Source organism: Hylaeus anthracinus, unplaced genomic scaffold (assembly GCF_026225885.1).
Source record: "Hylaeus anthracinus isolate JK02 unplaced genomic scaffold, UHH_iyHylAnth1.0_haploid 11997, whole genome shotgun sequence".
In the NCBI taxonomy this organism is placed as follows: domain Eukaryota; kingdom Metazoa; phylum Arthropoda; class Insecta; order Hymenoptera; family Colletidae; genus Hylaeus; species Hylaeus anthracinus.
The window spans coordinates 1,348,839-1,361,527 of record NW_026534344.1 but is presented as its reverse complement, the minus strand read 5'-3'; the positions used below and the strand labels follow the sequence as shown (position 1 = coordinate 1,361,527).

Here is a 12,689-nt window from a genome sequence, read left to right as displayed (position 1 = left end):
ATCCCTGTGCAATGCAGCTCTCTGTGATCCATCGATCTTGCCCGACAGAGTATCAGTGTGTGTCATTTAATCTGGATCAATCCTATCTATACAACGTAATGCATTTAGGAGATAAATAACGATGGATGGGAAAGTCTAAAAAAACCGATAAAACAAAAGTGCAAGTGGAAATATAGAACAATGGTCAGACACGTCGTTACTCCTCGATTTCATCGCTACTTCCGGTTGTAAGCATAATTTAGCGATGAATATGTAAAATAAATAACCGATAGATATTTTTCGTTGTGCTACGTCTACACTATCTTCAGAAATTATTCTTAATAAGATGACATGAAGGGTATCTTATTGTTGGAGATAAAGCTACAGTTTTCAATAAATTACTAGCAAACAGTAACCTCTGAAGCGGACTTGGTCATCTCCCCGTGTTATTGGTCTTCCCTACTTGTTTACGAAACTATCTCGGTTCGATTCCTCGTAGATAATTACCGAACAGTAATCACACAAGACAAAATATCGAAAGTCGTGCGCAACTCCCCTATATGGACACTGAATGCGTTAATATAAATTGGTGGTGTGTATCATCCACCCTCCCTGCTTGTTTACACAACTTTCTGGATCCAATCATACCTCGTTTCCGTAAGTGGCAAACTTAATTTGCCGAAAATCCAGAGATGATACGGCGCCGCGATTCGTGGCGTATTACAAATTGCTCGTTTCGGACATCTTATGTTGTTCTTCCGCCTTTATCTACCACGGAGAAAAGGAAGGGTCGAGCACCATCAGTTATGTCAGCAATTCTCAACCTGTGGTACGTATGCGGTCCCCGAGATGTAGGACATTTAGAGAAAAATGAGAGAAAAAATGGATTAGTGGTGGAAGAAAAGACAAAATACTAGTCCAAAGTTGTGAAATTAATTGAACGTCACGACGAGGGAGCGGAGGCTGTAGGGAATGCAAGGGGTGTAGTATTCTCTTCTTATACCTTCGCAAAAAGGATAAATACAGAAACTTCAGTTGTGTGTTTTACAAATATTACTTCTGAACACACTCAAGTTTTTTAATCACTAACAAATTAAAGCGACAAATGTATAATACAACGTGTCACTCTAAAATTCGTTGCATTTCAATTCCATTATTCAAATCAACTACACCTGCTCCAATATCTTTCCTCCATCGATCGAGAAGCTAGAATTTCTGAAAAAAGGGTTGCTCTAGGGTGTTGGCTGATGGGAAACCCGGATGGAAACCGCTGAGCTCCATCGTGGACCGTTGGGGGACATAATCTTGTAACGATAACGAAATAACGAATAACTGTTCGTTCGTGTGTGATGTATAAATTTGCATACGAGTGGAGGTTTATTTTAACAGCGTAAACGGGTCGAATAAATATTTACACGTTACATAAAGGATTCGGAGCTCGTCGCATACACGATATATTTCACGTGTATTTTATGGAAACGATCAATCTTCTACTTTGACGGAGATATTTCGTACGAGTTAGGGTGGAACACTAGGTATACGGTGCGTGGCGTCCAACTGTGCGTGAAATATTCACTAAACTAACCGAGACGAGGCGCGAGAAAGGAATTTCACGTGTATCTATTATGGTCGTTTCCATTGATATCTCGGAATGTCGTTCGACGTCAAAGATCAATCGACCGCGCCAAGGATCAACGAGTTGTCAGGATCTCGCCTTTTCCATTTTCCCTTGCGGGTCGAGTCGATTGGAAACCTGATCCGCGGAACTGATTACACTCCAAGCAGCTCTCGTCCCGTTGAACGATCGACGCCGACGATGATCCCGGGAGATACGTGATCCTCCGTTCTTCAGCAAAGTATCACCAAGTACGTCGTCATGCTCGACACGATCTGCAAAGCATCCACGGGAATTAACGGAAAGCGCCAGTTGAGGGTAGGTATTAACCCTTAAGTGTCATGGGCGGATGCGTGCGTTTCTTGATCCTTTTTATTTAGGAGAATCCAATAAGTTTGCATCGATCATCTGTGTTCTTAACTCGATTTTTCCAACTCGCAGATGCCAAGAATAATTGTATCTCGATTAAAAAATTTCGGGAGCGATTCATCGCCCCAGGACACCTTACCGAGAGCAGAAGTGGGAGATCCACGCGTACAAAGCCCGCCACGGTATAGAAATGCACTTTCCGCTGTTGAAAGTACGCCGCTGCTTCCAGGTTTTCCTATAATTACACACGACGCTGAAATCGATGGACGAAACCAGGGGCTGTTGGCACGGGGTATGGGCTAACGAGAAGAGTTATCAGTTCATTAAGGGCACGGTACGTATAAACGCAAACGGGGAGAATAGAGTGGATGCAATTAATTTAAAGCAATTATGACTACACCAAGGTTGGAGAACCTTTTGGCGTTACAAGACTGCAACCCTCGCGAGGGAATGGCTGAATATTTAGGCCAAAAATTACGATTTCTTTATAATTTTTGTTTAATAAAGGAAGTGATTGAATCGAGGTAATTTCTGTTTTTTTTTAGAAATTCAATTCCAATTGCAAAAATTCAAATCATTTGGGGTGTTGATCATTAAATTGATAGCGAAAAACAGAAATTAAACATGCGATCTCTCACCCGAAGGAATTTGTGCCTCGTAGAAGCAGAAAAGGACGGCGCGAAGATGATCTCCCCGATGCGGTTGGCCTAAACAAATACCAAACTTGTATCTTTCGTAATTGCTATCGGGCTTTCCGGACCAATCAAAACTTATACTCGTCGAGACAGGTAAAGTGTTCCTTTCCCCCCTTCTCTAATTAAAACAGAGTATACTACATTAATATAGTGTATTCATGTTAATAGTAGGCAGGTGTTGCCTAGAATCACTAAAGAAAATTTAATCTCCTTTCACGACTACCTGTTGCGCCGTTACGTGACAGACGCCCGTGATCATCAATAGATTCCACCAGCATATGATCGCGAGCAGCGATTCTCGGCATTTTCCAAATTCCGTCAGCGTGTACATGTTCAGTGTGTAAATCCTTGACATTGCGTTCAGCGACATGCTGGAGATCCAAAGCAGCAATTGAACCCCGTACACGGAATTCAGGGTCTCTGTTGCGTTTACCAGGGTGCAGTGCAGCCACCATATCTGTTGCATCGTGAAACGTCGATCCAATCGATCGGGCACCATCGGTTCGCCTTTAGCTAGAGAGACCAGAGAATGATCGTTCGTTAATGGGACACGAAAGGCGCGATTAAACCTTGGAGCAAATAACTCGTTAGTCAGCGTCGCTCGGAACACCATCGACTAGTCGATGTCGATATCCATCTCAAGTTTCCTCGTAATTAGAAAACGAGCGCCCTCGGGGAATTGTTTGTTTATCGATCCGAAATTTACCGTTCGACAAAGGGTCAGGTGTCTCTGCCACCGGTGACCCTTTCAGGTTATACCATCCTAGAAATTCTCAAACCCAAATCTCGATAGAATAAAGAAGATTGCACGTGGGGAAAAAAGAAATCTTTTTATGTCACTGTATTTTAATTTAAGGCAAACGTTATCAGTGGAATGAATCCTGTAGTAACAATATCAATAAAGGAACTGGAAGGTAAAAATGAAAGTAACGCATACTTGAAACTTTGGAGGAATTGTTGAAATTTGTTACTATGTAAGACGAACATCCTGTTACCTATATATATATGTCTATTTAAAATTTTTTTAAAAATTTTTAAATAATCCTGTTCTTTTCACAATAGCTCTCCGTTTCTTCCTGGGATACATTTCCCATTCGATCTCAGTTTGAAAATTATTAAATACCCCGGATTCAACAATGTCCGCCTCGACATTTCCGCTTCCCCGAATTAATGGAGTGCGAATGAAAGACTCGCGAGTGTTTATTTTAAACCAGCAGGCATTTTCCTCAATTATTTCTCTGTTCTATGGTGTCGTCCTGAGCAAACAGCGCGAACGCGCAAACACGCAACTCCACGGAAACGGAGCGTCAAGGATAATAAGCAAACCTGCTGACCAAATGGAATAAAATACGATTTCGCGGAGTGCGATCCAGAGGGAAGCAAAACAGATTACAGAGACGATCAATTGTAGCTGCAATGACGATCTCGAGCGGCTCGTAAACGAGACTTGTAAACACGTAAGCGGCCTACGGTGTAGGTGTATATTTCAAAAGCAAACTCACCCATAGACAGCGTGAGCAAGTTGCACAGTTGACGAAAACGTTCCTCGATGAGGTACGACAAACTGACGAACACCAGAACTTGCATGCACACTGCAGCGTCGATCACCGCGTACGCCAAACCGTGTATGACTGGCAATCTTTTTTCAATCCTGGAAAATACCGATAAAATAAGGCAATTCGAAACGATCTCGAATTTAAATTTTTGTGAGACAATTTGTTTTCAAGGTGAGCGTTTTTGAAAATCCATGTCATAAAGCGTTATCAATGATCGTTTCAATAAACCACGCTGCGAAAAGTCAAAGATTTATCTTGGAAACGTTCAAGCGTGTCAGCTTTCGAGCAAGGCGATTTCACAAGGTTCTTGTCTACAATGGACCCGAGGTTCATGGTTCGTTGGAAAGATTAATCAAGTCGCAAAACTTGGAAACTGAATTAAAACTTTAGGAGAAGTTCGAGGGAGGGGGTTCTTTCAAAGAAACTCAGTCTTGACGTTGTAAAAATTCTTTCATCCCTACTTCTCTAAAATAGAGACTAGACTTATGCACCATATCAAGTATGATTAACCAGTACAAGTACAAAACTCATTTTCGGTTCCACCTGTTAATAAACTCTGAATAAATAAATCTCATTGAAAAATCATGACTTGTAAGAAATTCCGATTACCCTTGCAACCCTTACCTGTAACTCAAGTATCCCACCACAGCCCAGTACGTCCAGGTGAAGAACACCGTAACGCGACAGATGTTTCGCACCTTGACGCGTTTGGAGGAATTGTCAAATTTCGTGGCTCGATCAAAGTTGCGCAGTTGGGACAAAAAAGAGCGCAACTTCCAGTTCCAGCGTACTGTTAAAGTGGCGTCGGTGAAGAAGCAAGAGTAGAAGAGTGCCACCCTTCCGTAGCTGAGGAACGCACCTTTGACGTCTAAGCTGGCGTAGGTGAACACGTATGTGTGCAATATCACCATGCTGGAGATATAGATGACCATCGATAACACGACGTGGACCACGTCCAAAGGTTTTCTTTTTTTGATGTTGTCCTCGACGATTACGTGATTCGATGAGCCTAGTATTCGCGATGCGACGAAAACCGAATGCATATCACCGATAAGCACCATCTTTTCAACTGGAGATTGTAGAGCGAAGGGCCACTGATAAATAACTGCTCAAAGTCGAGGATTCATGGTTGTCACTGATCAGCGGATAAGGAGGGGTCAAATATTTCCGTCGGACGTTTCAGGGTTTAAATATGTAATGTCCCCACACGCCAGGGAGTTTGTTTGGAGATTTCGTGATGCGATACGGGGTCCTTATTGCTGGTAAATCATGGCAGTGAGTTCGGGACGTGATGCGCAAACAATTTTGATCTAATTTTGAATGATCCTTGATAAAAGGATCAATATTTTCGATAGGGAACATTTGTCTAGGTTGAAGGGTAGGAAATGAACTTGGGGTAGTGGTGGAATTGTGTTTGTTTCTTATTAATTTATAAAATGTAAAATTTTATTTACAGTGTATCTAATCTTATAACGATGTTTTTCTTGATAGTGATAGTTGCGTGGGAAGAGTTTATTATCATTAAAACATTTTTAATTTCATGTAGACAGTCTGTTGCAGTACCATAATTTTTCGTATTTCATATTTGAAAATATCTCCCGGTTTAGTTGTCGACGCGCCATCCATAGATGATTAAAAGAACTAGAAATAGTTCCAATTTGTACCGCTAGAAAGCGCCACCATGCAAATTCTGACATACGTTTGTTTACTACATGTCAGCTCCAAATGTCATGTTCTAGCCTAAAAATTAGTTACAAGAAAAAGTCGAAGAATTGTTTAATAAATACTTTACAATGGACAATTCATCGCCAATTGTTGTATTCCATCCTATTATTTCATCGATACAAAAAATCGCTCTTTATGAAACGAAATCGGTAAGGTTATTTTCACGATACATAATTTAAATACAAGTGAGAAATTAAGAACAATGTACAATTTGCAGAGATTTTATTTGATGGGATCGAACAACGCCTTAACTCGTTTTCGTGTATTAAAAATCGATCGTACCGAGCCAAAGGAATTAATCGTCGTGGATGATAAAAGGGAGTACACCAAAGACGAGATAAAGGATCTCGTATACATGATAGACATGGGTAATCTTACGCGTGCTGGACAACGAAGTAACATTGGCGGGATTTCGAGAGTTATTTCAGCTTTTGGTATTGTTGGTAAGTTAGTTTGACTTTCTTAATTTTACATACGGCACAAACTATCGGTGCATGTACATGCTTCTATTATGTACGCAATTGTCACATTTTATAATAATTATTAACTATTACATCATTACACGCAAAATTCAAACAGTACAGAATCTGTATACATATAAATCTATTATTTTTTGTAGTATATAGATATATTGTATTAATGGAGGTGTTAGCTTATGTTAAACCTCACCATTTCGCATGCTTTTCACTTTTTTGATGCATGTTAATTATACCCTAGTACTCGCATATTATTAGTATCTAAACAATGCTATTGCTAAAATTGTTATACAAGATAGCTTAATTATATTTGCTTGCTAACAAAGGCAGCAATTACAATGAATCTACACCTGACAACGGTGTATCAGAAGAGTCTGAGCACCAAGAATTTCAAAAGCCGCTGCACAAACCGACTCAAACTAAATTCACCTGGAAAACAATGTGGCAGAGGGACAGTTTTCCCCGACTAGTATCAGCTTTCGGTCTTCTTGGTAAGGGCTACTGAGCTTAATATTTGGAGTCAACCTTGTTATGTCTCATAACGTTGTGATGCTCTATAAGGAGTCAAAACGGTTATCTTTTTTCTAAAAATGATGCGTTTAATACGCACAGAGAGACATGAAAGACAGTAAAAATAAGCATAGTAAAAAACTACAACTGTAGGCAACTGAAATATCAGTGGAAATGGTATAATGGGATGATAGTGTAATAAAAGCACGGCTTTAATATGCTACTAGTCATTCGATGTGACATCTCTGTAGGAAATTAATAAATTAAGAATTTAATATTCATATAATCGTGCTAGGTTTACATACAACACATTTTTATATCAAGTATTCTCTGAATATACATACATATGCCATGTGTAAGATATTACAGTATGCGTATGTTTTTAGTATGGTGCAACGTTAAATTATATTTGCATGCCATTTTAATTGCAAATATGGAATTAAGCATGTTATGTGCACAATGCATTAAGTGTATATGAAAATACTTAATGCAAGTTTTATGTGGTTCTAATATGATACATAATAATTGTGTAGGTTTATCTGATTTTAGTAGATTCTTCATTCTGATTTGATAATACATCGTCTTATGATAGGTTTTGTACGTTTTCTGGAGGGATACTATATAATTCTCGTCACAAAACGATGTAGGGTGGCTGTAATCGGACATCATACTATATATAAAGTAGAAGATACTTCGATGATTTATATACCAAATGACACCGTGCGTGTCTTTCACCCCGACGAACAAAGATACGTGAAAATGTTTCAAAGTATCGATCTTAGCAGTAATTTCTACTTTAGTTATTCATACGACTTAACACATACCCTGCAAAATAATATGACTCCACCGAAGCATATTAAATCGAATGTACCTAATACTTTCGGCAATGTTTCGAGTCGCACAGGAAATGACGATACCGAGGACGCAGGAGACTTTTTTAATATGTGGGCATTTAGAAAGAACCATCAGAACAATAGGTATATTACAACATACAAAAAATAGAGTTTTCTATTTGGCAATTGCAGACTGTATTATTATTTTTAATAGTACAGAGAAATATATCGATTATGGTGTACGAAGTAATCCAAATCGTCGATTTGTATGGAACTCTCATCTTTTGAAACCAGCAGAAAAAGATTTACATCGTGACTGGATATTATATGTCACACACGGATTTATTGGTCAATCAAATGTTAGTATTTTTGGAAGATCCATGTACGTAACTATTATTGCCAGGCGGAGCAATAAATACGCGGGCACCAGATTTTTAAAACGAGGGGCGAATTTTGATGTAAGTATTTTGCATTTAACTGCGATGATTCTTCGACATTAAATAATGATCATAACTATTAAGGGTGATGTTGCCAATGAAGTAGAAACGGAACAAATTGTTCACGACTCTGGTGTAAGTTGTTTAAATAAGGGTCGCTTTAGTTCGTTTGTTCAAATGCGTGGATCAGTTCCTGGTCACTGGAGCCAATATGTTAGTAAAATGGTACCTAAACCTACTATAGCTTGCGATTTAGCAGATCCATACGTAGAAACAGCAGGTAGGAATATTGCAAGGTATTGAAATCATTTTCGTATCAATTGTACGATATTTATTTGATTGTCATTAAAAAAAAAACTCAGGGGCACACTTCAATCAATTGCTAAAGAGGTATGGTTCTCCCATTATAATACTTAATCTGGTCAAAAAACGGGAGAAAAAGAAACATGAAAGCACGCTGAGCGAAGAATTATGTATGGCTGTGAAATATTTAAATCAATTTTTGCCACCGGAGCACCATATTCAGTACATAAGTTTTGATATGGCTCGAATGAATAAAAGGTATAATTAGAATTAGTCTGTAATACGACGCATAGGAATTGTTAAACAAAGAAACAAATATTGATAGAGCAATTTATTTTTTTAGAAAAAAAGTCAATGTTATGGCACGTTTAGCAAATATAGCGTATAATGCAGTATTAAAAACCGGTATTTTTCAATCGCAAAACCCATATTACAGTCAGAGAAATCTATTTTCTTTCCAATCTAATAATGCTAGAAAACTTAACAAAACGAACTCAAACACAGCTTTATCGCTCGATTCTTATAACGATCAAAGTTCGATAAATTTGACAGTTGAAAGTAGCAATAATTTATTTATGAATTGCAATGCTGGTTCGCAATCTATCATAGAAAATAATTTTGATGAAACAAATCAGATAGAAAATACAGTAAGGCAGTGTTTTAGTACAAAAGGCACATTACAAACTGGAATTATTAGGACGAATTGCGTGGATTGCTTGGATCGTACAAATACAGCACAATTTGCAATAGGAAAATGTGCATTGGGTTTTCAGTTATGTGCTTTAGGTGTTCTAGAATCTCCTAAATTAGAATTTGACTCTGATTGTGTGAGAATGTTAGAGGAGCTTTATGAGGATCATGGTGACACATTAGCATTACAATATGGTGGTTCCCAATTGGTGCACAGAATAAAAACTTACAGGTAAGTTCATATAGGATTAAAAGTACTTGACAAAGCATGACAAAATGTCCCATTATCATTTAGGAAGACTGCACCGTGGACCAGTCAGGGTAATGACATAATGCAGACCCTCAGTAGATATTACAGTAACACTTTCAGTGATCAAGAAAAACAGCATACTATTAATTTATTCTTAGGTAATCAACTGAATACATCAATATTACAACACAAATAAATCCTGCAAGTACAACTTCTGTAAACAAAATTTCTCCCAAAGGTTTATTTATTCCTGAGGAAGGGAAACCGCCAATTTGGGAACTTTTAACAGATTACTACCTTCATCATAAACCAGCTTGTCAATATTCTCACAGAACAAAGCTCTTAACACAATGGTGGGATACTAATGTGTTAAAGTGTCTTCCTTATGCGTTGAATGAAGTAACAAAAGCTTGCACGGAAATAATACAAGTACAAAATTCAACAGAAGAAATGATCGATGTTTATTACGATTATCATCGGTAATTGAAAATCTTACTATGCAGATATAAAATGTTAAGCTTGTATTCATGTATTACTCTTCATAGACCATACGAATTGTCTTTACTTTCTGAAGTTTACGCGTATAAAATAAGTCATTCGGTCAGAGATTTTATGCCGAATTGTACAACGAGTTTTAGTCCTTTCGCGGTACGAGTTCGACCAGGTAAAAGAAGGGAACAAACAGGTAATAAAAATTTGAATATGAAGAATCCTTCTATGACGGGACAAAGTAGCACAAGTAGTACGACCTCGAGTGCAAGGTGAGATTATCTTTAAATTCAAATTCTTACAATAATCTAAACATTAAATTTATCAATTGTTCCGTAGTTCGAGCGACGATTTGAGTTCAGATGAAGATGAGAGCCATCAACATACTAACGAGTCTCAGCTAATAACTTCGAAAGAAAGTTTAGAATTTACATCTTTCGAGTCATTATTTCCATCTATGAAGGAAGTGTATGGAACTCAACCTGAATATCCTAAAAGAAATGATGTAGTATTATATAAAAAGTAAGAGTAACTGAAATTCAATACGTGTACTATGTATATCGAATATTTCAGTATAAATTATTCTATTATAGATTCGTCTTAATTGGACGTAATGCGACGTATTTAGATTATAAGACACTTCGTTCGAAATTGATTCAAGAGTCATCATTTCCTGAAACTGTAACTCCCGTGATTAAATTACCGGTAGTAACGGAACATAGTATAAGTATATATCAACAGTATGTTAAAAGAGCGTACGTGAGTATCGGTTTTAAATATGTAATTTAATAATTCTTTTTCTTACAATATATTAAAGTTATTCGTACACGATTTAGGTTGGTGGGTCCCTGCCAAATTCAAGTGATATTAATTTATATGAAAATTATACAAAGCAAGCAGCAACAACAGCAGTAGTTACTTAAAAGAATAAGAAAAATTTGTATATATATTATTATATATTTCGTACAATAAAATAAACAAAACATTATACAGGTCTATTTTCTTATGTGTACTTTATTAAAGTCATTTTTCAAAGGTACATAAACTTACAAAGTATGCAAGTAGAAGTGGGGTGTAAAATCTACTTCAACTTCTTTTTTGGGCGAATGTTGTTTGTATGACCACATTTCTTCTTACGACAATTTGTTGCACGCGGATGAAGGCGGGCATAGCACTTTCTGCAAATCATTTTATCACAATTGTACTTCTGTGCAAGAATACGAAGGGTAGGCTCGATAACACCTCCGCGAAGCCGAAGAACAAGATGCAAGGTAGATTCTGTAACAGATATATCCTTTAGATGTTTGATATTCAATAGGTATATTTTGAATAAAACACTGCAGTACCTTTCTGAATGTTATAATCAGAGAGTGTACGTCCATCCTCTAATTGTTTTCCTGCGAAAATGAGACGTTGTTGATCTGGCGGAATTCCTTCCTTGTCTTGGATCTTCGCTTTGACATTTTCAATAGTGTCAGACGCTTCTACCTCGAGGGTAATGGTTTTGCCCGTCAGGGTTTTCACGAATATCTGCATCGTGGCTTATCTAATTTACGATACAAAAAACACCACCGTTCGTACATTCAATGTGTCACCATAATGTTAAAGAATATCGTTAGATTATAAGAAACTGAATTTTCCGCGTTAATTTCCTCAGATTTTTCTTGTTTGTAATTAGATTTTAGAAAGTATGCAGAAATAACTAGAAAATTTTACAATCGACATTTCGTTTATTAATGTGTATTCTAGCAACGTATCGTTTTGCAATTGTTTTTGCAACCCTTTTGTTTAATCGTTCGATTATACAATAACATAAGTAAAGAAAAGTAATGATTTTTCAAATCAACGAACAGTATGCTTTGAAAACATTAACGTTGAAAAAACAGTTTAAATGTACAAGTTTTTAATAATATTAGACACCCACCGTATGCACAACGTGTTGGCCACCGAAATCCAACCTAAAAAGATTTCACGATGGCAGCACCGTACTTCCGTTCACTTGGAAGCCATGTTGGTTCGCCATCTGGTGGCGACTAGTTGCTTCACTTCCGTCACTTTTCATGTTCGTTTCGAAAGGAGACAGACGTAAAGAAGTTTATTTAGCTTGTATTTTGCATAAAATATATAACAATTTTGAAGATTACTATCTCCTTTCGACTTGAACTAGAATCCGCTAGGTGGCGTTGTAGCGATTAGAATGTATCGTGTAAGGAAGAGTTTCCCAGCTCAGCGAACAGATGACGTCCTGTGTGACTTTGCTGAACGTTGCCATATGTTATTACGACTTGTGTTAATGTACCATAGGTAAACATTTTTCTCTCTTCAAAAATTTCTTTTCGTCGAAAAAGTTGCTGTTTTTGCTAATTCTAAACGACTAGAATTAACACTTTCATTCAATTTTAAAGATTCGCGGTAGATAACACCTTTGATATTTCATAAAATTTATTAAAGCATTTCTTTTTTAATTAAAATGTAAAAGGCATACAATGTTTACGTATTTTTTTTATCGAATATCATCGTGTTCATTATTATTTTTTAACATTATACCGATTGTAGGATTAAGTCATATTGTGTTAAAGTAGATACGTCCGTGGCTAGTTTAAAGCTTTAGTACTTTGGAGATATAAAATTCAACGTGAATAAGTGTTACAGCAGCCAAATAATATACAATATATAAACAAATGTTCATTACGCCAAAGGTTCAACTATGATTGTATCCTTCCTAGCTAGCTAAACCAAGGTAGAAATGATCGTAAAGACCA

The 12,689-nt window shown here is 37.3% G+C and overlaps 3 protein-coding genes across 4 annotated transcripts; 1 reads left to right on the top strand and 2 right to left on the bottom strand.

The window, feature by feature from the left end:
- Window positions 1-1,547: 1,547 nt before the first annotated feature.
- On the bottom strand, window positions 1,548-5,275 carry LOC128889805 (uncharacterized). Its single transcript, XM_054147798.1, has 6 exons — window positions 4,839-5,275; window positions 4,161-4,309; window positions 2,882-3,165; window positions 2,602-2,670; window positions 2,103-2,198; window positions 1,548-1,869 (listed from the first exon to the last, which is right to left on the bottom strand). Exons 1-6 carry the CDS (start codon window positions 5,273-5,275, stop codon window positions 1,828-1,830), a joined length of 1,077 nt encoding a protein of 358 aa, XP_054003773.1. The 3' UTR covers window positions 1,548-1,827.
- A 629-nt stretch (window positions 5,276-5,904) lies between these two features.
- Window positions 5,905-10,920, top strand: LOC128889786 (polyphosphoinositide phosphatase). 2 transcript variants are annotated; one of them, XM_054147758.1, is made up of 14 exons: window positions 5,905-6,088; window positions 6,157-6,382; window positions 6,742-6,906; window positions 7,518-7,902; window positions 7,973-8,216; window positions 8,280-8,475; window positions 8,558-8,756; window positions 8,842-9,420; window positions 9,484-9,596; window positions 9,677-9,917; window positions 9,984-10,199; window positions 10,267-10,449; window positions 10,521-10,686; window positions 10,764-10,920. In XM_054147758.1, exons 1-14 carry the CDS (start codon window positions 6,008-6,010, stop codon window positions 10,848-10,850), a joined length of 3,081 nt encoding a protein of 1,026 aa, XP_054003733.1. In that variant the 5' UTR covers window positions 5,905-6,007; the 3' UTR covers window positions 10,851-10,920. The 2 variants fall into 2 exon arrangements, with proteins under 2 accessions (XP_054003733.1, XP_054003734.1); XM_054147759.1 differs by lacking the exon at window positions 6,742-6,906 and having other exon boundaries at window positions 5,906-6,088.
- A 3-nt stretch (window positions 10,921-10,923) lies between these two features.
- On the bottom strand, window positions 10,924-11,972 carry LOC128889817 (ubiquitin-60S ribosomal protein L40). The gene is made up of 3 exons (XM_054147821.1): window positions 11,852-11,972; window positions 11,274-11,473; window positions 10,924-11,205 (listed from the first exon to the last, which is right to left on the bottom strand). Exons 2-3 carry the CDS (start codon window positions 11,461-11,463, stop codon window positions 11,009-11,011), a joined length of 387 nt encoding a protein of 128 aa, XP_054003796.1. The 5' UTR covers window positions 11,464-11,473; window positions 11,852-11,972; the 3' UTR covers window positions 10,924-11,008.
- Window positions 11,973-12,689: the final 717 nt, after the last annotated feature.

Excerpts from the sequence above, each read along its gene's own strand:
- LOC128889817 (XM_054147821.1), bottom strand. The coding sequence starts at position 11,463 with ATGCAGATATTCGTGAAAACCCTGACGGGCAAAACCATTACCCTCGAG. Across the intron at positions 11,206-11,273 it reads TGATTATAACATTCAGAAAG|AATCTACCTTGCATCTTGTT; the intron begins GTACTGCAGTGT and ends TATCTGTTACAG.
- LOC128889786 (XM_054147758.1), top strand. The coding sequence starts at position 6,008 with ATGGACAATTCATCGCCAATTGTTGTATTCCATCCTATTATTTCATCG. Across the intron at positions 8,757-8,841 it reads ATGGCTCGAATGAATAAAAG|AAAAAAAGTCAATGTTATGG; the intron begins GTATAATTAGAA and ends TTATTTTTTTAG. Across the intron at positions 9,597-9,676 it reads TACTATTAATTTATTCTTAG|GTTTATTTATTCCTGAGGAA; the intron begins GTAATCAACTGA and ends TTTCTCCCAAAG.
- LOC128889805 (XM_054147798.1), bottom strand. The coding sequence starts at position 5,275 with ATGGTGCTTATCGGTGATATGCATTCGGTTTTCGTCGCATCGCGAATA. Across the intron at positions 3,166-4,160 it reads CTTGCTCACGCTGTCTATGG|GCGAACCGATGGTGCCCGAT; the intron begins GTGAGTTTGCTT and ends CTCTAGCTAAAG. Across the intron at positions 2,199-2,601 it reads CGAGGCACAAATTCCTTCGG|GAAAACCTGGAAGCAGCGGC; the intron begins GTGAGAGATCGC and ends GTGTAATTATAG.